At 40.1% G+C, this 23816-nt stretch overlaps 1 protein-coding gene across 2 annotated transcripts in view; it reads right to left on the reverse strand.

The window, feature by feature from the left end:
* The window catches only part of ugcg (UDP-glucose ceramide glucosyltransferase), a 39779-nt gene that overhangs the window by 12722 nt on the left and 3241 nt on the right, over positions 1 to 23816 (reverse strand). For both annotated transcript variants that reach the window (XM_072588101.1, XM_072588102.1), the window contains exons 2-5: positions 6743 to 6884; positions 4900 to 5002; positions 2358 to 2459; positions 1540 to 1652 (exon numbers count right to left, since the gene is read on the reverse strand). In XM_072588101.1, coding sequence (XP_072444202.1) covers positions 1540 to 1652; positions 2358 to 2459; positions 4900 to 5002; positions 6743 to 6884 — 460 coding nt within the window. The remainder of the gene's footprint in view (positions 1 to 1539; positions 1653 to 2357; positions 2460 to 4899; positions 5003 to 6742; positions 6885 to 23816) is intronic.

Here is a 23816-nt window from a genome sequence, read left to right on the forward strand (position 1 = left end):
CAAGTGTACTCAGATACATAGTTCCTTTTCAAACTTGCAGATCTACTTGGCATGTGGTCTTCTCCAACTGACAACTAAAAGGAAAGTATAGGAACAGGGTATACATTTTTACCTTACTTTCCTAAAACTCAGGAAGGTATTGGATAACATTAGCACAACAGGACTCTTAAAATTTTTGATAAAATTGACTGCCTGCAAAGATTCCTTTGTCTTATCTATTTCTTCCATGGGAACATGCACTGCATTGTACAGTTTGATAGCTCCACTTCGAACAGTTTCAGAGTGAAGAATTAAGTGAAACAGAACAGCGTCCTAGCTCAGTCCACTTGGTTTCTTCATTCATTGGGTTTGACCTCTGCCTTCCTCGCAGATGTGGAAGGAATCAATTTGCTTATACAGTCAGCTCCTCAATCTATCATGACTCAAATTAAGTTCTTTGTATTCATTAGAGAACTCCTCTCGCTAAAAAGACTTGCATACTATCCCTTCTATGCCTGTAACTTGCCCTTCCTGATGACATGCATCATGAAAATATGATTATGGGATAAGGAATCAAACCACCACTAGTGGTCACATTACAAAGCACCCTAATGAAATAGTTAGAAGACCTACTACCTTAGGACCACAGTGACAGACAATCTGTTCCCCAACACAGAATTTGACACATGCATATGGAAAAAAAAAACTACTTTTGGCTGATTTACAAAACCTGCATGCAATCAAGCTGATCCTTTAGACCAAGTTGATGGTTCATATGATCTATGGTTCTCTAGTTCTATTCTTCTCCTGAAATCACTAGTTGAGAATAAAGGAATTAATTACATCTCCTGTGGGCTTGTCTGCTCTACCACAATAATCAGTGATTAAGCAACAAAAGATAATGGTGAGATCAACAATCTACAAAGACATTTAGCAGCTTCACGTGGCATTTGTGGTAGAATTTGCAGCTCAAGGATTGGTTTCCTTGGTAATCAGAAATGGATTTATTTGAAACATATCCGTCACAGATAGAAGACTGCTGACTACTAAATGATCAGTTAAAAAAAAAATACACTTTTTGGTTATTATGCAATAGTTCCACAATCAGGATGTGCATAATGAGGTAACAATTTTTGATATCAGATTTGTATACAAGGGAGGCAGGCCGGCATATAAAATTTGGGACTAGAGACAGAAGCTGGATAGTCAAGCATTTACTGGGATTGAGCTCAATAGAGCAGAAAGCAGGGTTCTGACATAATAGATACAGATGGAAATGAAATTGGTATCAAGATAGAGTATTACAAGTTGCAAAGGAAATAATGAAATGGTTAGAAATGAAGCTTTAACACCATTAAAATTGCTTAATTGGTGGTTCCCAAATACTACCATCATAAATGTATGCATTTACTTTATTTCACATAATCCTTTGGATTAGTGATGTTGGATGATTTAAGCATGTTAAGGCACTGGCTCTCTCTCCATTATATTCAAATTATTAATAAAACATAAGCTATTCGTTCATAAAACACAAAACACTTCTTAGTAGTCCATTCTTACTTGTTCTAAAGTAGCAGCAAATCCCTGCCTGTCAGCAACATATGGTAATCCATGCACCAGGCCCACTTTCTCAGTCATCATGTTGGCCATGTCTGTCAGTGTGTCCGGTTTCACTGAACATTAGAAAAGTGAAAAGAGTTTCCAAAATTAATTTCTGCTTGGTTATTATTGTTAATACATTAGCAACAGTGTAGCTGTACATTTTAAAATTCTTTTCTTCTTAAAAATGAACTTCTTAAAGAAGTTATGGGTGGCACAATGGTTAGCACTGCTGCCTCACGGCGCCAGTGACTCGGGTTCACTTGGGTGACTGTCTGTGTGGAGTTTGCACATTCTCCCCATGTCTGCGTGGGTTTCCTCCGGGTGGTCCGGTTTCCTCCCACAGTCAAAGATGTGCAGGTTAGGTGAATTGGCTGTGCTAAATTACCCATAGTGTTAGGTGAAGAGGTAAATGGGTCTGGGTGGGTTGCTCTTCGGAGTGTCGGTGTGGGCTTGGTGGGCCGAAGGGTCTGTTTCCACACTGTAAGCAATCTAATCTAAAAGTTAATTTTACTACATCCAAAATGCTCAAATATTCAAGCCAGCAGGGATGAACTCACCCAACTGAATTAGTAAATGCAGGCTGTCTGACCAGAAACCACATAGATATATAGCATCAGCACAATTTTCAGTTTTTATTCTGTCTCCCTCTCTCAATTTAAAGTTAGCAAAAATTTAAAATATGTGACTTGAAGCATTTGACAATGATACTTTATGCATAAAGTTTTAAACAGTAATAAAGTAGGGAAATCTCTCAGTCAATACAAAGTGCTGCTTACCTCGAATTCCACTGTCACAGATCCATACAAGTTCATATTTGGCTACTTCATAACCTGGCATTAAATTGTTTATCTTGGGATTAATGCCAACCTTTTTGCCACCTAGAAGTTACAACCATTTCTATTAATACTATTTTACAAATAATTTACCAGATACATACTTAACCATTAAAAACACTTCCATTAATTTGGTCTGGAAATACATCGCCTGCTGAGATTTATACACAGGTTAACTAACTAGGAAATAAACAGAAACCAACTGCAGGGAAGATTATTTATACCTATCTGAAAATATTTCAAAATAGGATGTGGCTGCATATTTCATTTTAATTATACTACAAATTATCTGAAATCTGCTTTGGAAAATAACAGCATCGGAATGGAATCTTTCTGTTAATGCATTCACAGCACATGGTCAAGAGTAAGACAAGCATATCTTCCACAATGTCATGTCGATTTTCTTTTTAAAAAGTGCAATTTTTATAGTTAAATTGGTTAAGCATTCACAACACAAACAGGCCATTCAGATTAATGATGGTATTTATGGTCCATATTCTTACCACTATTTACTTTATTTCACACTATCAACATATCCTTCTCCTCATTTTTATATTCACGTGTTCATCTAGTTTCCTCTTAAATGCAACTATGCTATTTATCTCCACATGGTATGGAATTCCACAACCTCAGGTGTTTATTAATTAAATTTCTCCCACTAATTTAAGGGCCTAAAGAACAATAATGGAATCATCATCCTCGTACCTAAGAAAGCACATGCAATGTGCCTTAATGACTATGCCCAGTGGCCATGACATCAATAATCACTAAGTATTTTGAGAGACTGATTATGGCCCACATAAACTCCAGTCTTCCAGTTTGCTTCGATCCCCTACAATTTGCCTACTGATGTAACAGGTGCACACTGGATGCCATATCCCTGACCCTGCACTCATCCCTGGAATATCTGGGCAAGGACAGCTACATCAGACTCAAGCTCACTGACTACAGCTCCACCTTCAACATGATTATCCCCTCTGACTGATCTCAAAACTCAGACCTTGGTTTTGATCTGGCCTCTGCAACTGGATCCTCAACTTTCTGACCCATAGACTGCAATCAGTTAGAAGAGTTAACTGCACCTCATCCACAATAACAATCAACACTGGAGCACCCCCAAGAGGTGCCCTCAACCCCTTACTGTACTCCCTGTACACCCATGACTGTGTTGCCAAACTACAAACAAACACCATCACCAAGTTCACTTCTATTCCACGACACCACTATAAGCAGGACAAATATCCAATAATGACGAGTCAAAATACAGAAGGGAGATAAAAGGGGTTGGTGACATGGTGCAATGAGAACAATTTCTCTCTCGACATTGGCAAAACTAAAGAACGGATCATTGACTTCAGAAAGAAAGGAGGAGAACAGGCTTTCACTGGACAGCGTCAAGTTCCTTGGAGTGACTATAACTGACAACCTTTCCTGGACTTGTCATGTACATGCAACAGCCAAGAGGCACAATGATGCTTTTTCTTCAAGTGGCTCAGGAAATTTGGCGTGTCCATAAGGAGTTTAAATATGTGGTGCTGGAAAAACACAGCAGGCCAGGCAGCATCCAAGGAGTAGGAGAATCGACGTTTCGGGCATAAGCTCTTCTTCATAAGGACCCTCACCTACTTTTACAGACGCACCACTGAAAGCACACTGTCTGGGTACAGAACAGCCTGGAATGGCGATTGCTTTGCCCACTACCCTAAGAAACTACAAAAGTCGTGAGCACAATCCAGACCATCACGGAAACCAACCTTCCATCCACGGACTCTATTTACAAGGTTCGCTGCCGCGAAAAGGCTGCCAACATCAATGACCTCAGTAATGATCTCACCTTAGTAATGATCTTCTACAACCTCTTCCGTCAGGCAGGAGAACAGAGCCTGAGCACATGCACCAGCAGATTCAGGAACAACTTCTTTTGGGTCGTTATTAGACTGATGAATGGACTCTCCATCCTCAAATAATACCGATCTTGCTAATGTTGATCTTGCATAGCGCATGCCTTGTGCAATGTAATCGGTGTGCCTCTAAGTCTTTTTGATTTGTATATCCTTGCTTAGTATGATCTGCCTGCACTGCTCATAGACAAAGCTTTTCACTGTACTTTGGTACATGTGACAATAATTCAATTTATCAGACTCTCGGACTCTAAATGACCACTGTTATTAGGTTTATTCAATCATGTTGATATCGAAATTAAAAGTAGCATCACTGATGTGTAATAATGACCTCTACAATGGTGAACATAGCGATATTATTAAACTTACTACACTAAAATGATTTTTAATTGATGTGAAGGGCATTCAAATTATTTAAAAACAAATACACACCCAAGCATAAATTTTCCCATTATTAATTTTTGAAAAATTTAACTTGATGACGTTTGAGGAATAGTGTCAAAGAATTTGTGCTCTCATTTAACTGGAAAGGAACACTAAATTCTGTCAATACAATGAAAATTGTATGCATTAAATCTGCTTACCAATAAATAATCTGGCATCGACATTTGGGTATTTTCCCTGCAATTTCTTACAGACATCGATTGCCGGATCATCATGGTCTTGTACGCAAAGGAGTATTTCAAACTGGCAGAAGTGGGGATGGTGGAGAAAGGAAGGAAAGAGGTCATAAGCATTCAGTGCATAACAATGCAGGTAAAGTTGCATAGTTCAAAAGGTCCACAGGGCTGTTCTCTCAATACGTAGATAGATTACTGGTGGGAGTTTAACCTGATTTGTCACTACATGTCAGACAAGACGACAGAACGAGGGGCATGACCTTAATAGCTCAGCTGGTGTGGGAGCCAGATCCACAATGTTGGCGACAATCTGCAACATCAAACCAGCCATTGAGCCAAATGAGCTAACCCATTGCAAGATCCAAACTGTATAGTGGATCTCTCAAGCAGTCAAAACAGAATCACAGATAAACATTTCATCTCTATAAAGGGATTCAATTCAGGTGTGAGACATGGGTTTACTTCTGTCTTTTTTCACCATTCTTAGAACAACGTTCTGATCTGAAGTCAGGCAAAGGAGAAGCGTTTCTTCATAATTCAAGGGGTAGAGGAAGAAAAGCTGGTGACATTAATCTTGTGAACTTTGAGAAGTCGGTTCAATACAGACCCTGCATAAGTGCTGAATGATCTGGATGACCTTGTAATTTCAATTATTAATTAAACATATGGCAAGGTTTAGATGTATATGGGCCAAATGAAGGCAAACAAAACTTCATTTAGGAAACCTGATCAGCATGGACGAATTGGTCCAAGGGCCTGTTTCCATGCCGTGTGACTCAATATAAGTTATGGAGTCAGGCTTCATCTTGAGATTTCTCTGGTACAATATACCATAACCGGGATAACAGTGGACAAAAAATTGTTAACAGCATTTCTTCATATTAATAACTTGTTAATCAATCAACAGCGTCGAGAAAACTGCAGGGCGATGAGGTGCAGGGAAATGCTAAGTAGTAAGGACAGATGAGGTGTCCACCACTGTTTCCAATTTAGAAATTCAATATAAGTTGGTCAAAGTTGCTGATAATATCAGAACAAGAAGTGGAATTGAAAGAGGCAACTCAGAAATGATAGAATGAACTGGGATAAAACACTTACATAGGCAAATTCGTTGCTCGTCAATGCACACTGATACCTCAATCATAACCAGATGCAATGATTGACCTGCTCTATCATTACAGAATAGCAGACAAAGTTTACAGAATGTTGAACTATACAGTCAAAATAGAAGCATAGTGGAAGTTATGATTCGACATTTGAATACAGTGAAAAGGATTACACTCAATGTGCTCAGTTCTAATCAACATGGCTCAACAAGAACTCAAGGCAATGCAAATTGAGAAGGATCTTGTAGATGTACAAAAGTAAATAATGGAGAATATGTCATTTTCAAAGGAAGCAGAAACAGATCTCATTTATACGTACAATGTGGCAAGTGATGTACAAAACATAATTCTAGAAAATTGTTTTAAGATTTAGCTAAAGTTTAACCTGGTAGAAGAAAATTACAAGATTTACATTAAGAGGTTTTTGACATGCTGAATGGTAAACATAAATGAATTAATTGATACTGTAATAAATTTGGTAGTGGGTGTCATCTTGGATGCACAATGATGGACTTAACGGTCTCCTCAAATGCAAAAATCTTGTGAATTGCAAGAACAGAAATAACATAATTGGTTTAATATAAAAAAAAGTTCTATTTGGTCACTTACCATTATGACAACATCAACACAATTAGAGAATGATTACAGCATCCTATCGTTTATTAGCTAACAATAGAGCTATATGAAATGTTAATACGTACTTTTGGGTAATCAAGCTCAAAGAAAGTTTCCAAGTTGTTTATGAGGTTTGGATCCACTCCTTTCAAGGGTTTAAGCAGGGACACACCAGGAAGCTTGCTATAAGGTTGTTTGTCTGTTGTCTTCTTGTTTAGTCGAATGCGCCTGAAAGATATAAAATCACAGTTACAATGATTTTATGCATTAAATATGATTTACACAGATGCTGAATGAATAGGAATGAATCAAAATTGTGGAACACACTTCTATTCTGGACACCAGATAAACAGCTCAGTGAATACTGCTGCCTCTCTCAACACGTGAACTGTCTTGCTAAATGTGTTGGTATAATTCCATGCTGTGCAACGTTACAACATCAGTAAAACAGTTATAGCTAATAACAAACCATCGGTCAATGAGGAATGCTAGTTCTCCAATTTATTTGAAAAATAGTATCATTTGCTCGTTTGAAAAACATGTTCCAAGAACCTTAATATTTATTCTAAACAAACAAAGTATTTTTTTCAAAACTTCCTATTTTTATCAAAGCATAGAATGGGAAATGAATACCAGTTTGAATTCAGGAGTAACAGGCAAAGCATCTCTGCTGTACCCTTCATAAAAACGGAATGAAAGTCTTTCAGAAATATGGAGCAACATCGAAATTTACAGATTTCCAATATATAAAAGCATACTTGTGCAACACACATAATAAAAGGAAGCCATTTTTTCTGTTAAAAAAAATACATTAATTATCCATTCGAAGTAAATTAGCTTTTCATGAGTGAAGTTGCATAATATAAACAAATGTATCTTTGTCATTTGGGTATGTGCTCTCTAATATTCAGTGACAGCAATTAAGAAAAATACAGAACCGGAATATTTCTATGATGAAATCCCAATAAAGAATTATGCAGTTGTTGAATGCTTTCTAACTCTGTTAGAGAAACAAATAGTAATGAGGTAGAACACCAATATAACCTGAGCTCCCTGCATTGGGTAGTGGATAGCCTTCAACAAACTTAAGAGTCATATCATCATATAGCACGGATACTGGCCCTTTGGCCGAACTCCATGCCAACCAGGTCTCCTAAACTGAATTAGTCCCATCTGCCCATGTTTGGACCATATCCCTCTAAACTTTACCTATCAACATACTTGTCAAACGTCTTTTTTTACATGTTGTAATTGTCCTCCATCACTTCCTGACAGCTTGTTTCATATACACACTCCACTACTCTGTTTGAGAAAGTTGCCCCTCAAGTCCCCTTTAAATATTTTCCCTTCTCACCTTAAACCTATGCCCTCTTGTTTCACACTCCCCAACCCTGGGGAAAAGACCTTGGCTATTTACCTTATCCATGCCCCTTGTGATTCCATAAACCTCTATAAGGTTACCCCTCAACCTCCTATGCTGCACGAAAATGAAAGTCCTAGCCTACACTTACAACTCAAACCTTCCATTCTCCACAACATCCTTGTACATTTTGCAACCTTTCCAGCTTAATAACATCCTTCCTATAGAAGGATAACTGGAATTCTATGCAGTACTCCAATTATGATCTTACCAATGTCTCATTCAATTGTAACATGACGTCTCAACTCCTGCACTCTATGCTCTTATCAAGGCAAGCGTGCCAAACACCTCACCATCCAGTCCGTGTGATGCCCCTTTTAAGGTGCTATGTATCTGCGCACCTAGGTTTCTCAGCTTGACAATAAACTGCAGGGCCCTCCCATTAAAGTCTTACCAGTTGATTGTCACTTGGAGCTGAGAGGAAATTACCAATGTAGGCCAATTCAAGGACCTATTTTCAAATTGCTGCCTGTCTGCCAAGTATTATACTGGCAGGGAAATTTGCTAGAACTGCTTGGTAGGATTTAAACTAGTAAGGTTGGGGGGTGGTACACAGGGAGATAGTGAGGAGAGATCGATCTGAGATGGGTACAGCTGAGAACAGAAGCGAGTCAAACAGTAAAGGCAGGCAGGGACAAGGTAGGACTAATAAATTAAACTGCATTTATTTCAATGCATGGGGCCTAACAGTGAAGGCAGATGAACTCAGGGCATGGTTAGGAACATGGGACTGGGATATCATAGCAATTTCAGAAACATGGCTCAGGGATGGGCAGGACTGGCAGCTTAATGTTCCTCGATACAAATGCTACAGGAAGGATAGAAAGGGAGGCAAGAGAGGAAGGAGAATGACATTTTTGATAAGGGATAATATGACAGCTGTGCTGAGGGAGGATATTCCACGAAATACATCCAGGGAAGTTATTTGGGTGGAACTGAGAAATAATAAAGGGATGATCACCTTATTAGGATTGTGTTTTACACCCCCCAATAGTCAGAGGGAAATTGAGAAACAAACTTGTAAGGAGATCTCAGCTATCTGTAACAATAATAGGGTGGTTATGGTAGGGGATTTTAACTTTCCAAACACAGGGACTGCCATAGTGTTAAAGGTTTAGATGGAGAGGAATTTCTTCAATGTGTACAAAACAATTTTCTGATTGAGTATGTGGATGTACCTACTAGAGAAGGTGCAAAACTTGACCTACTCTTGGGAAATAAGACAGGGCAGGTGACTGAGGTCTCAGTGGGGGAGCATTTTGGGGCCAGCAACCATAATTCTATTCGTTTTAAAATAATGATGGAAAAGGATAGACCAGATCTAAAAGTTGAAGTTCTAAATTGGAGAAAGGCCAATTTTGACGGTATTAGGCAAGATCTTTTGAAAGCTGATTGGAGGCAGATGTTCGCAGGTAAAGGGACGGCTGGAAAATGGGAAGCCTTCAGAAAAGAGATAACAAGAATCCAGAGAAAGTATATTTTTGTCAGGGTGAAAGGGAAGGCTGGTAGGTATAGGGAATGCTGGATGACTAAAGAAATTGAGGGTTTGGTTAAGAAAAAGAAGGAAGCACATGTCAGGTATAGACAGGATAAATCGAATCAATCCTTAGAAGAGTATAAAGGAAGTAAGAGTATACTTAAGAGGGAAATCAGGAGGGCAAAATGGGGACATGAAATAGCTTTGGCAAATAGAATTAAGGAGAATCCAAAGGGTTTTTAAAAATATATTAAGGACAAAGGGTAACTCGGGAGAGAATAACGTCCCTCAAAGATCAGCAAGGCTGCCTTTGTATGGAACCACAGAAAATGGGGGAGATACTAAATGAATATTTTGCATCAGTATTTACTGTGGAAAAGGATGTGGAACGTATAGACTATAGGGAAATAGGTGGTCACATCTTGCAAAATGTCCAGATTACAGAGGAGGAAGAGCTGGATGTCTTGAAACTGCCAAAGGTGGATAAATCCCCAGGACCTGATCAGGTGTACCCGAGAACTCTGTGGGAAGCTAGAGAAGTGATTGCTGGGCCTCTTGCTGAGATATTTGTATCATCGATGGTCACAGGTAAGGTGCCGGAAGACTGGAGGTTGGCAAACATGGTGCTACTGTTTAAGAAGGGCGGTAAAGACAAGCCAGGGAACTATAGACCAGTGAGCCTGACCTGGGTGGTGGGCAAGTTGTTGGAGGGAATCCCGAGGGACAGGATGTACATGTATTTGGAAAGGCAAGGACTGATTAGGGTTAGTCAACATGACTTTGTGCGCAGGAAATCATGTCTCACAAACTTGATTGAGTTTTTTGAAGAAGTAACAAAGAAGATTGATGAGGGCTGAGCAGTAGATGTGATCTGTATGGACTTCAGTAAGGTGTTCGACAAGGTTCCCCATGGGAGACTGATTAGCAAGGTTAGATCTCATGGAATACAGGGAAAACTAGCCATTTGATACAGAACTGGCTCAAAAGGTAGAAGACAGAGGGTGGTGGTGGAGAGCTGTTTTTCAGACTGGAGTCCTGTGACCAGTGGAGTGCCACAAGGATCGGTGCTGGGTCCTCTACTTTTTGTCATTTACAAAGATGATTTGGATGCAAACATAAGAGGTACAGTTAGTAAGTTTGCAGATGACACCAAAATTGGAGTGTAGTGGACAGCGAAGAGGGTTACCTCAGATTACAAAAGGATCTGGACCAGATGGGCCAATCAGCTGAGAGGTGGCAGATGGAGTTTAATTCAGATAAATGCGAGGTGCTGTATTTTGGGAAAGCAAGTCTTTGCAGGACTTGTACACTTAATGGTGGGGTCCTAGGGAGTGTTGCTGAACAAAGAGACCTTGGAGTGCAGGTTCAAAGCTCCTTGAAAGTGGAGTCACAAGTAGATAGGATAATGAAGGTGGTGTTTGGTATGCTTTCCTTTATTGGTCAGGGTATTGAGTACAGGAGTTGGGAGGTGATGTTGCGCTGTACAAGACATTAGTTAGGCCACTGTTGGAATATTGCGTGCAATTCTGGTCTCCTTCCTATCGGAAAGATGTTGTGAAATTTGAAAGGGTTTAGAAAAGATTTACAAGGATGTTGCCAGGGTTGGAGGATTTGAGCTACAGGGAGAGGCTGAACAGGCTAGGGCTGTTTTCCCTGGGGGGGGCGGAGGCTGAGGGGTGACCTTAAAGAGGTTTACAAAATTATGAGGGGCATGGATAGGATAAACAGACAAAGTCTTTTCCCTGGGGTCGGGGAGTCCAGAACTAGAGGGCATAGGTTTAGGGTGAGAGGGGAAAGATATAAAAGAGACCTAAGGGGCAACTTTTTCACGCAGAGGGTGGTACTTGTATGGAATGAGCTGCCAGAGGATGTGGTGGAGGCTGGTACAATTGCAACATTTAAGAAGCATTTGGATGGGTATATGAATAGGAAGTGTTTGGAGGCATATGGGCTGGGTGCTGGCAAGTGGGACTAGATTGGGTTGGGATATCTGGTCAGCATGGACAGGTTGGACTGAAGGGTCTGTTTTTATGCTGTACATCTCTATTGCTCTATGACTAATGAAAAAACGTAACCTGTGTTAATACATCTGATGATTAAAAAAACCTTCAAAGTCAGTTAAAGGATTTAAAAAAAATAAAATGAGCCAAATTTACTGGTATATATTTCAATAAAACTCAAATGACCCCAATGAAATTTGCCTTTTGTTTATGCAGTAGGACATTTTATATGCTGATTTATCTCAAATTTGTTCTGCAATAAAAAAAGCAATTTTGGCTCATACATTCAAGCTAATATATAAACAAAACTGGAGGAAACTTGACAGCGTGGATCTGGAAAGGATATTTTCTCTTGCAGAACAGTCTAGAACTAGGGCCAAAGTTTAAAAATAAGGGGTTATTCATTTAAGACCGATGAAGAAACTTGTTTTTTCTCTCAGAGATTGAGAATCTGAAATTCCCATCTCTAAAGGCAGTGGATGTAGAATCTTTAAATAATTTTAGGGCAGAAACAGATAGATTTTTGATTATCAGGAGGATGAATGGTTATTAAAATTAGGATAGAATGTTTTAGTTCAATAGCGTAATGAAGTAGAAGGCGGCATCGTTCATATTAAAGATTTATTTTTAGGCAAGTTTAAACATACACACTGTTTATGAGGCACTTCAATCCATTTATATTTGTGTTGCCAGTTTCCATAGTGGGCCTCTGTAGAGGCTCCAAGCAGGGAGACGGTGCAGGGAATCAACACCTAGTGATTTGCAAAACATAAGATTAGTTAACTCTTCAAGTGGACAGAAAACATGGTTGCTTGAGAGAATCCTGATTGCAAAACTGTCATTTTTTTCTTCCAAAGGCAGAGACAAAAAAAAAGTCTGCACTTCTCCACTATAATTATCTAAGGGCACTCTTACAATCTTCACAGCAGTTTACATTTAGTTGTATCAGAGAATTTGTTTGGTACAATTTAGATTTGAGCAAGGAGACAGAGGGCATAATTAAAAAGGTTGCAGTTGTTTAGTCTCAAGCAGACACTAAAGTCTTAAGTTTCCTCCAATAAAGTGAACATTTAATATGATCCCAAAATGGGACTAATCAGGGCTACACTTTCAGACTTGTAATTTAAATCCTCCATTCTCCAAAATTGTGAAGTACAATTCAGGATTTTCTTTTGGTAGACAATGGGATTCACAGAGCAGTGACCAGCTTTCCTCAACTTCTGTATAAGCCAGCATTCCCAAAAGATCCAGAGGTATACTTTGCTAAGCATTTGAAGAGCTGTTCCTAGTTCTTCAGGAGCATTTTGGCCAAGGCTAATGAGTCAATGCTTACATTGACAGACATCCTTAGTTCTACTCTATAAAAAAGGAAAATTGATTTGTTACAGAACTCATTGAAGAGATAAACATTAGGTGAGGAAGGGATGCGGACATTCTAAAGCATAGAAAACTAAATTGGTTTTAGTTTTCTGAAAAAAAAACTATGTGCATTCATATAGTTCCTTTACATTGTAAAACATTTCAAGATACTTCCTTCCAACATTAGTAAACAAAATTTCACACCAAGCCACAGATTCTTAGGTAGATAAACAAAAGCTATGTCAAAGAGATTGGTTTTAAGGATGGTCTTAAAAGGAGGAATGAGGCAGAGTTTTAGGGAGGGAATTCAAGAACGCGGGGACCTTGACTCAATTGCTATAATTAAATAGTAATTATTTAATCATCAAATTCAGGATGCAGGAGATCCGAACCAGACATCTTGGAGGATTGAAAGGATGGAGGAGGTCCAAGAGATAGAAAAGGAATGAGGCCAAGAAAATAAGGATTAGAAGTGTGCCATTGCTGAGGCAAGAGGCAACGTAAGCCAAAAAGCCAGTTGAACAGGAATTAATGCAAAGTAGGGCATGAACTGCAGTACTTTGGATGAATCCACATTAATGAAAGGTATATACTGAAAGGCAAGCTAGGAGAACATTCAATGGCAGGATAGTCGTGTTGAGATAGAAGATCAACCAGATCTTGTTAAATATAGAGTAGGCTTCAGCAGCTGAATGGCCTATTCCTGCTCGTACTTATGGACTTATGCTCCTAAAGGCATCATGAGAGCTTCACCACAGAAGGGATGAAACAAGGAAATAAGAGCAAGCCATTCAGCCCTTCAAACCTGTTCTGCCATTCAATATAATCATGACTGATCATTAAACTCAATACCTTGTTTCCACTTTCTTCCCATATCGTTTGATCTTCTTCTTGAAAACATTCAATGTTTTGGTCTGAGCTGCTTACTGTTGTAGAGAATTCCACAGGCTTATCACCTACTCCGTATACTTAAGAGTGACCTACTCCGTATACTTAAGAGTGCGACCATGGTTTTGATTCCCCTACCAGTATCAAGAGTCAGTCTTGATTTGTTCTTCTTCAATAGCCAGAAAATCCTTCCTCAGATATGGGGACCAAAATTCCACAACAATATTCCAGGTTTCCCCTGTACGGTTGCAGCACACATCCCTGCGCTTACATTCAAAGCCTCTTACTATGAAGGCCAACATACTATTTGCTTTCTTCATCATCTGCTGCACCTTCGCACACTTACTTTCAGTGACTTTGGAGTCAAACAACCTTATGGAGGTGAGAATATGTGGCCTTAGTAATGCTGTGGTTAGAAGGTTATTTCAGAATCAAATATGATACCAAAATTGCTAACAGTCTGTTTGGCCTTAGACATGTGGCAGGGAGAAGAACACAGTTTGCTGTTGAGATGGAAGAATAGCTTTGATCTTCCCAAAACATTTTTTACTCCTCCAGTACTGGATGCCAGACAAGCATTTCGAAACAGTACAAGGATCAAGAGAGGTAAAAACAATGACTGCAGATGCTGCTCGTTGGATGCTGCCTGAACTGCTGTGCTCTTCCAGCACCACTAACCAAGGATCAAGAGAGGCAGTGAGGTAGAGTTAGACATCAACATACATGCAGAATCTGAATGTATTTTGGATCACGTTATCAATAGTTGCTTATACATGAGAAACAAATGGGATCAAGAAAAGCCTCTTGTGTGGTATCACCAAAGGTAACTGTATAGAATGAAAAGTCACTACAGCTGATACTGTGGATGCCTGGACAGACAGGCATGCAATAAGGTGAGCGCTGATGCAACTAGCTGGACCAAGCAGGAGTTGTTTTGGAGTAGAACTGTAAAAGGGGGGGGGGGGGGGGGGGGAGAGAAGAGAAATGGGTGGGAGGAGGAAGTGGGAGGAGGAAGTGATTAACAACTGGTTATTGGAAAATGGATGAATTAAAGAGGAGGGGGAAGTGACTGAGAATAGAAAAACACGCACAGCTGCAGCAAAGACATCCCTGTTGAACGGAATGTTGGTCTTTGTGATAAAGAAGTCAATGTTCATCTTGCGAGAGGAGATTGGGAGAGGTACAGAAGAAGATGGCTTGCAGGAGAGAAAAGAACCAGAGTTAAAATTTGACAAGTCTGGAATACTGAGCGCTTCTGATAATGGAAAGCAGGCAAAGACTGAGCTTTAGATTATCTAGATATATTTGACAATAGCTAGCCAGCTATCCATCATTTCAGCACATGCTGCTTGAACTTACTGGAGCAAAGATGAGGGTCATAACAAATATTGTCCTCCCACCACCGACCTCCCCTCGATTTCCATTGACTCCAGTTTTCCAGGGCTCCTTGATGCCATTCTTAGTCAAATGCTGCCTTTATGTCAAAGGCAAGCATTCTCACATTTTTGAAATTCAGTTCTTTTGTCCATTTTGAGGCCAAGGCTGTAATGAGGTCATTGTAATTGAGCGGCCCTTTTGGAACCAAACTGACTGCCACTGAGCAAGATATTGTTCATCAAATGCTGCTTGATAGCACAGAGAAGATATCTTCATTGCGAAGACAAGACATTGTCTCCACAAGGATGAGCACTGTCATGAACAGATACTGTCATGAACAGATGAATCTGCAACCAACAGATTGGTGAATACAAAGTCAATTAGGTGTCATCCTGTGTCTGGATTCTTCACCATCTGCAGCAGAATCAGTCTAGCAGCCATGACTTTTAGGATTTGGCCAGTTCAGTCATACTAGTGCTACCAATGAGATATTAAAGAGTTAATTTGCTCTACTGACCTGCAAGAAATTGAATGCCCCGGGGGTTTGGTGGTGTGTCTTCGTCTTGTAGGTGGAATGTGGGAGGTTTACACAGCCATTCCCTTGCCATTCAGGAATGATTTACATTTTCATCCAGAACTGAATAAGAACATTACAGTTGGAATTTGACTACTCCCCTATAGTTACAAAAATCGATTTGCAACAGACTTGACCATTAAGGGATGATTTGCATTACACTGTTTCTGGAGGTGGAGTGGTCACTGCATTGTATCTTGAGTGGCATGCGACTATGAGGGGATGGCTGAGGGTTGTCTTGTGGGCAGTATTAACTGTGATGTTGAGAGTTTTGTAGCAAGGAAAGACTGTTTCCTTTGTTCAGAGAGAGCTTTTGCCATGACCCAGTAAGCTCTGTGAGGTGTGTGTTAAAAGGTTCCTCCAGAAAGCTTGTACTACATGGTGCTTAATAAATTTGGTAGCTTGTTCACAGAAGTTGATGTGTCACAGTTGCATCAAGTGTGTAAGAATCTCTGGAAAAAACTTAACACAGAGACATGATGAACATTAAAATCTCCCATCCAGGACATAGGATGTGGTCTAGGCACCATTAGTGCTTCCTCCAAGCAGTGTTCAGCATAGAGGGGTACTGATCCAGCAGCTGAAAGGGGAGTCTGTAAGTGGTAATCAGCAAGTTTCCTTCCTTATGGCTGACCTAGTACCATGATTTAATGTTGAAGACTCCTCACTGAATATCACTATGTCACCCGCCATCTCTGATGCATCTATCCTGCCAGTGGGACAAGATGTACTTTATAGTCACAGTGGTATAGAGTCACAGTTGTACAGCATGGAAACAGACAGATTTTCCTGAGTATACAATATTTGGTTTTGGGCAACATTCCACCAACTTTGCATAAAACAATATATCAAAGCAGTATTACACAAACAGTCCCATTGCTATATAGACGAATATAAAGTGCCAGACAGATTTTCTACAAATATTTAGTCAAGTTAAAACATAGCTTGTGCAATTGTAATTATCCGATCATAATTCTGTGAAGGTCATTAAACAATGTATTGAAATAATGTTTTTTTTCAAACAAAACTCTAGCTTGAAGTTCCATGCAGACACAAAGCCTGGAACCTAAAAAGTCTCAAAACCAGGCAAACATTTATAACACATTTGATTTTTAATAATTTTTTGTACAGTATTTCTACTGATCAGTTAGGATACAACCTTATAGCACATGCTCAGATATTCATACACAGTATCACAATTATAGGGACAGGCTGATTACCAACGGATATTTGGAGACTAAATCCAAAAATGAAATAAAACAGCATGCCATTGAACATCCACAGATTCCTTTGCCACAAAAGTTCATCTAGTTCTCTAGAGTTAATCAAGACTAAGTCTACAACCATGTTCTCTGCATTTCCCCATCAATCCCCCAAATTTCTCACTACAATTTTCCAGCCTCATTTGGAGTTTGAGTTTTGATTTATTATTACTGCATATACTGAGATATAGTGAAATGTGTTGTTCTGCGTGCTATACAGGCAGATTGTTCTACCCTGATGCACTTTGTATGGTACAGAGTGCAAAATACAGTATTACAGCTGCAGAGAAGGTGCAGAGAGAGAGATAAACATTAATATTTGAGAAGTCTGTTCAAAGTCTGATAAAAGCAGGGAAGAAGCTGTTCTTGAATCTGTTCGTATGTGTATTAAAATGCTTATCTTCTGCCTAATGGAAGAGGTTGGAAGAGAGTACAACCAGGGTGGGAGGGGTCTTTGATTAGTCAGTGGGAAGTGTGGATGGAGTCAATCGATGGAAAGCTGAATTGTGTGATGGATTGGGCTGTGTTCAGGGGTCCCTGTAGTTTTTGCAATTTTGCAAAGAGCTGTTGCCCTACAAGCTGTGATGCATCGATAAAAATTTGCGACTGTCTTTGTGGACATGTGAAATGTCTTTAGCTTCCTAAAGAAGTAGAGGCATTGTTGCGCTTTTTTGACTAACACGTTGATGTGGGATTCCAGCTGGGCAATTTCAAACCTTCATCTTACTCCCTGGACATGTAGTACCCCAGTTGTGAATGGATTCCATTCCCATTGCAAATCAGTTTACAAGTTGATTTGCACACAGTCAGAACACAGTGCATTACAATATAAAGCAGCTTTTTATAAGTTCAGGAAATGTTTTATGCGTTGGATATTTAAAATTACACCCCTGCATCGGATTGTGTTAAGTATGAGCAAGTGGAAGTCAAACGTTCATAAATCAGGGACTCCTGTAAGTTATTTTTAATATATTTAATTCACAATCACCGACAAGACAATCTCAGCATCTCTCAGCATTACGCTTGCAATTCTGATCTCCTTCCTATCAAAAGGATGTTGTGAAACTTGAAAGGGTTCAGAAAAGATTTACAAGGATGTTGCCAGGGTTGGAGGATTTGAGCTATAGGGAGAGGCTGAACAGGCTGGGGCTTTTTCCCTGGAGCGTTGGAGGCTGACGGGGGACCTTATAGAGGTTTACAAAATTATGAGGGGCACGGATAGGGTAAATAGGCAAATTCTTTTCCCTGGGTTGGGGGAGTCCAGAAATAGAGGGCATAGGTTTAGGGTGAGAGGGAAAAGATATAAAAGAGACCTAAGGGGCAACTGTTTCACACAGAGAGTGGTATGTGTATGGAATGAGCTGCCAAAGGAAGTGGAGGAGGCTAGTGCAATTGCAACATTTAAGAAGCATTTGGGTCGGTATATTAATAGGAAGAGTTTGGAGGGATATGGGCCGGATGCTGGCAGGTGGGACTAGATTGGGTTGGGATATCTGGTCGGCATGGACGGGTTGGACCGAAGGGTCTGTTTCCATGCTGTACATCTCTATGACTGATAATAGATGCATCTTCAGTTCCTTCCTGGCTACCTTGTAACATTCTAGAGCTTTGTCTGTTCCTTATCTCCTCAGCCTTAAGTAAGCTTCCTTCCTCCTCTTGACTAGACATACCACATCCCTTGTCACTCAAGGTTCCTTCACACTACTATCCTTTCCTTGCCTCAGTGCTGGATTGGTTTGTGACACTATCAGCAAGTGCCCCCTAAACAACCTCCACATTTCTGTCATGCATTTCTCTGTGAACATCAGTTCCCAATTTAGGCGCCCCAGTTCCTGCCTAATTGCGTTGTAATTCCCCCTCCCTCCCACCCCATTTAAATAATTTGCCATCTGCTCCTATTCCTCTTCATGACTATAGTAAAGGTCAAGGAGTTGTGATCACTATCACAGAGTGGTTTGACATCTGCCCTGGCTTGTTGCCAAGCACCAAATCCAATATGGCCTCCCCTCTAGTCAATCTACATAGAGCGTCAGGAATTCTTCCTGGACACACCTGACAAAAATTACTCCATCTAAACTCCGGACTAAGGAGTTTCCAATCAACATTAGGGAAGTTAAAGTCACCCATGACAACAAGCCTGTTACTTTTGCACCTTTCCAAAATCCTCCCAATGTGCTCCTCTGTTGTTATTGGGGGATCTATAGAGAACGCCAAATAAAATGACTGCTCCTTTCCTTTCCTGTTTCTGACATCCACCCATACCGACTCTGTAAACAAAGCCTCCTTGATGACCTCCTTTTCTGCAGCTGTGATACTATCCCTTACTAGCAATGCCACTCCCCCATTCCTTTTAAAACATCTAAATTCTGGAACATCCAACAACCATTCTGGCCCCTGTGATATCCAAATCTCTGTAATGGCCACAACATTATTGTTCCAAGTACTGATCCATGCTCTAAGTTAATCATCCTTATTCCTGATACTTATTGCATTAAAATAGACACATTTCAATCCACCACACTCACTGCATCTTTGCCCTATTAACAGTTAGTTCCTCCTCACAGATTCTCTGCACGCTGTATCTGGCTGTTCACTAGCTACTCCATCATCAGATCTGTAGCTCCAGTTCCCACCCTGCCCTGCCAAACTAGTTTAAACCCTCCCAAAGAGTTCCTGCAAATCTCCCGCCCAGGATATTGCTGCCCTTCCGGTTCAGGTGCAGCCCATCCTTTTTGTACAAGTCCCACCTTCCCCAGAAGTTGTCCCATACCTGAAGCCCTCCCTCCTACACCAGCCCTGCAGTCACTTGTTCATCTGCACTTGCTCATAGCCTTACTAGCCCATGGCATTGGTAGCAATCCTGAGATTACTACTCTGCTCGTCCTGCCTTTTAGCTTCCAACCTAACCCCCTATATTTTCTTCTCAGATCCTTATCCCTTTTCCGAGCTAAGTCATTGATACTGATGTGTACCATGACTTCTGGCTGCTCTTCCACCCCGTTAAGGATCCTGTAGACGAGATCAGAGGCATTCGTGATCCTGGCACCCAGAGGGCAACATACCATCTGGGAGTCTCACTCACAACCACAGAATCTCCTGTCTGTTCCTCTCACCATTGAATCTCTTATCACTATCCTATTCTCCCTCTTCCTTTGAGCCAGAGCCAGGTTTAGTGCCACAGACCTGGTCACTTGTGGGAAGCCTTGGTAGGTCATACCCCCCAATAGTATCCAAAGCAGTACACTTACTGGTGTGTGTGTGTGTGTGTGTGTGTGTGTGTGTGTGTGTGTGTGTGTGTGTGTAACCTAGGTGTGATGTCTTCCCTATAACTCCTCTCTAACACCCACTCAGCCTCACGAATCTTCCAAAGTTCATCCAGCTCCAGTTCCCTAACGTGGACTGTGAGGAGCTGGAGTTTGGTGCACTTCTCGCAGGCGAAATCAGTAGGGATGCGAGTACTGACCCTTACCTCGCTCATCTTGCAAGAGGAGCATGCAACTGCCCTGACCTCCATCCCCATCTGCTCTAAATTGCCAAGAGAGATTGAATAAATAAAAAAGACCTGACCTAACTTTTTTTGGTTAGAGGACGACAACAGATGGGAAACAGTACACGTGTCGTGTCGTGGGTTCAGTCACAGCCTGAATATATCAGTTCACGTACCCAGAAGTTCCTGTGTCTGTGTCCACTTCTGTGGAGTGTTTGCTCCGCCTATTCATGAAGTATTTAACAGGAAAGTTTACCTTCCCGGCAGCACCCTGGTGCAAGGTCTCACCACTCCCGCTGCTGCAATGGAGTTTAATTTGGATAAATGTGAGGTATTGCATTTTGATAAAACAAACAAGGGCAGTACTTATACAATTAATGATAGGGACCTAGGTAGTGTTGGAGAACACAGACATCTAGGGATTCGGGTATATAATTTTTTGAAATTAGCATCACAGATAGATAAGGTGGTTAAGAAGGCATTTAGCATGCTTGCCTTCATTGCTGGAACCTTTGAGTAGAGAGCTTGGAAAGTCATGTTGAGGTTGCACAGGACATTGGTGAGTCCTCTTCTGAAGTATGGTCTATACCCTATTATAGGAAGGATATTATTAAACTCAGGAGGAATCAGAAAAGATTTACAGGTAGTTCTTCTATAATGCAATGACTGCGTTCTTGTGCAACCCCGTGTTATGGGAAAATAGTGCTTTAGAAACAATGCTTAAAATGTTGGCAATGTAATTACATTTTAAATGTTTGCATTTTTAGAAGCAGTGTCTCCAATTCATTGATTGTGTTATAGCAAATTTGCATTAATGAAACACACATTATAGCAGAATGACCTCTACCAGGACGTTGCTGGGAATGGATGGCTTAAGTTATAAAAATAGGCTCGATAGGTTGGGACCTTTTTCACTGAAGCTTAGGAAATTGAGGGATAGTGTTATGGAGATTTATAAAATCATGAGAGGCATAGACAAGGTGAATTGCAAAAGTCTTTTTCTTAAGGTGGGGAGTTCAAAACCAAGGACATTTTTTCAGGTGAGAGGAGAAAGATTTAAAAGTAACATGAGGGGAAACTTCTTTTTTAATACAGAGAGTGGTTAGTGTGTGGAATGAACTGGCTGAGGAAGTGGTGGATGCATGCATAGTTACAACATTTAAAAACATTTGGATAAGTACATGAAAGGGAAAGACTTGCAGGGACATGGGCCAGGCACAGGCAAGTGGGGCTAGTTTCAGTTGGGAACATGGTCAGCGTAGTTGAACCGAATGGTCTGTTTCCATGCTGTATGACTGACTCCACCTTTCTGCACCAGCCACATATCCCTTAAATCCCAAAACATATGTTTTGAATGTACTCAACAATTGAATGCCCACAGTTCTCTGGAATAGAGAATTACAAAACTGCCAACTGCCAAGAGTGAAGGAATTTCTCATTTCAGTACTAAATGGTCAAACTCTCATTCCAAGACTGGAACATTTAATTTTAGATTCCCAGTAAACAGCCTCTCATCTATTCTATAAAGGTCCATAAGAATTTTACATATTTCAAAGAGATAATTTCTCATTCTTCTGATTTTTAGAGCTAAGAACTTGACAGCTGATTGCAAAGTATCCAAGGTCGAAGTGATTAAAATCAAGGACATTATTAGTTAATTTCCATGATCTTGCACATGGCAATTTAGAAAAGGACAGAACTGTTACATGGACAGCAAGCACGGACAGCTAGCATTCATTGAAGTGCAAGTGTCTTTCCATTCCATTATAAAGCATTGGTGAGGCCTTTCAGCCTTGACTGCAGCTCACAAATGCAAAAGGCACTCTGAAATCAAACTACAAGGAAGACTAGAAACCAGAACATCAAGACTTCTTTGATAGTGGAGCAAGAATTTCACATATGCAGCCTGCATTAGAGTTGCTCCAGTGTAAGGAAAAACTCAGAACCGTCATGATCATCTCCTGATTGTTTGATTGGCATTGTTCTAAACCACTTAATTTAGTTTTGATTGGTTAGCCACTTCCTGCTGGTCTCCAAATATTTGGAGATGATAAAGTAACAAACAGCAGTTTCAGCTGATTATGAGACTTTTGCTTTTAAAACAGTCAACAAAGTATCAAAGAAATATTAATTGGGGAGAAAGGAGACAGCTTTTAAAAAATGTAAAAAAAAACAAATGTGTTACAAATAAATGCGCAACATGGATATCTAGTTAATTGTAAGCACGCTAATATGATGGGCCAGAGGTTTCCTTCTCAACCGTTCAATGTCATTCTGAGTGTATGAATGGATAACTATTTTCAATTTGGAGGTAAATACCTGTAACTGGATATAGACAAATAAATTGTTTACAGCTGTCTCCAGGTGTGACATCCAGTGTGACTCAAGTACTTGATGCAAAATGCAAATCAGAAGGTACATCACATACTTCCAGGATCAAAGGCAGCTGTCAGAGTTTAATCTGACGGCTACCACACTTCAATTGAGCAACAAGGTGAGAATGCAGGACTTCCTGATGACTTCAACATGAGCCAACCACCCAGAAGTATACCTTATTTAAAGACATCTAATACCAGAGAAAAACCATTAGAAATCACACAGTGAAAATGAAAAACTGCAAATAAGGAGGAATATAGCTACATTGAATCCTTGGAGATAGCTACCACCATAGAATTAAATTGTCATGAGTCATAAGTGAGCAACACTTCGCTGAAGTGAGAAAAATTATAGATGGGATAAAGCTCATTTTACTATTTCCAGGTAACTCTCTGGTTGAATCATTTTACCTCTTCTCTGTTTAGTTATATTACAAGACAACTCAGAACCAATACCATGAATTTGTACTGTTGATTTTAATAAGCAAACTTAAACAGCATTGTTTATGGTCTTTGAAGCGTGGGAAACAGCCTGACAGACAATCACTATACAAAAGCATATTTCATAAAGGATTGCACATGATTAAATCAAGAACCATCAGGATTTGGAACTTGCTTTTTATGTATATTTTGAATGATCAGAGATTTTCAAATGTGAAACCGTTTTGAAAAAAATCAAATCTTGTAATTTAAATCTACGTGTAAAAACAAGTACATGCAGTTAGAAATGAACACAAAATTCAGTCTTCAAGGGAGTTAAACTTCCATCTGCCTTCAATTAAAAGTTGTGCCTGGTCTCAGGAGGGCAATGGAGCAATTGTACCTCAGGGGAGAGGAAGCATACATGTTGCAATGTCAACAGCATGGATTGTGCCCAGATGATAAGCAGTAGTCCAGTATAAAAAGTATTAGAGTTGCTCTAGTTTTCACAAAACAGAGGA

This window comes from Chiloscyllium punctatum, chromosome 2 (assembly GCF_047496795.1).
Source record: "Chiloscyllium punctatum isolate Juve2018m chromosome 2, sChiPun1.3, whole genome shotgun sequence".
In the NCBI taxonomy this organism is placed as follows: domain Eukaryota; kingdom Metazoa; phylum Chordata; class Chondrichthyes; order Orectolobiformes; family Hemiscylliidae; genus Chiloscyllium; species Chiloscyllium punctatum.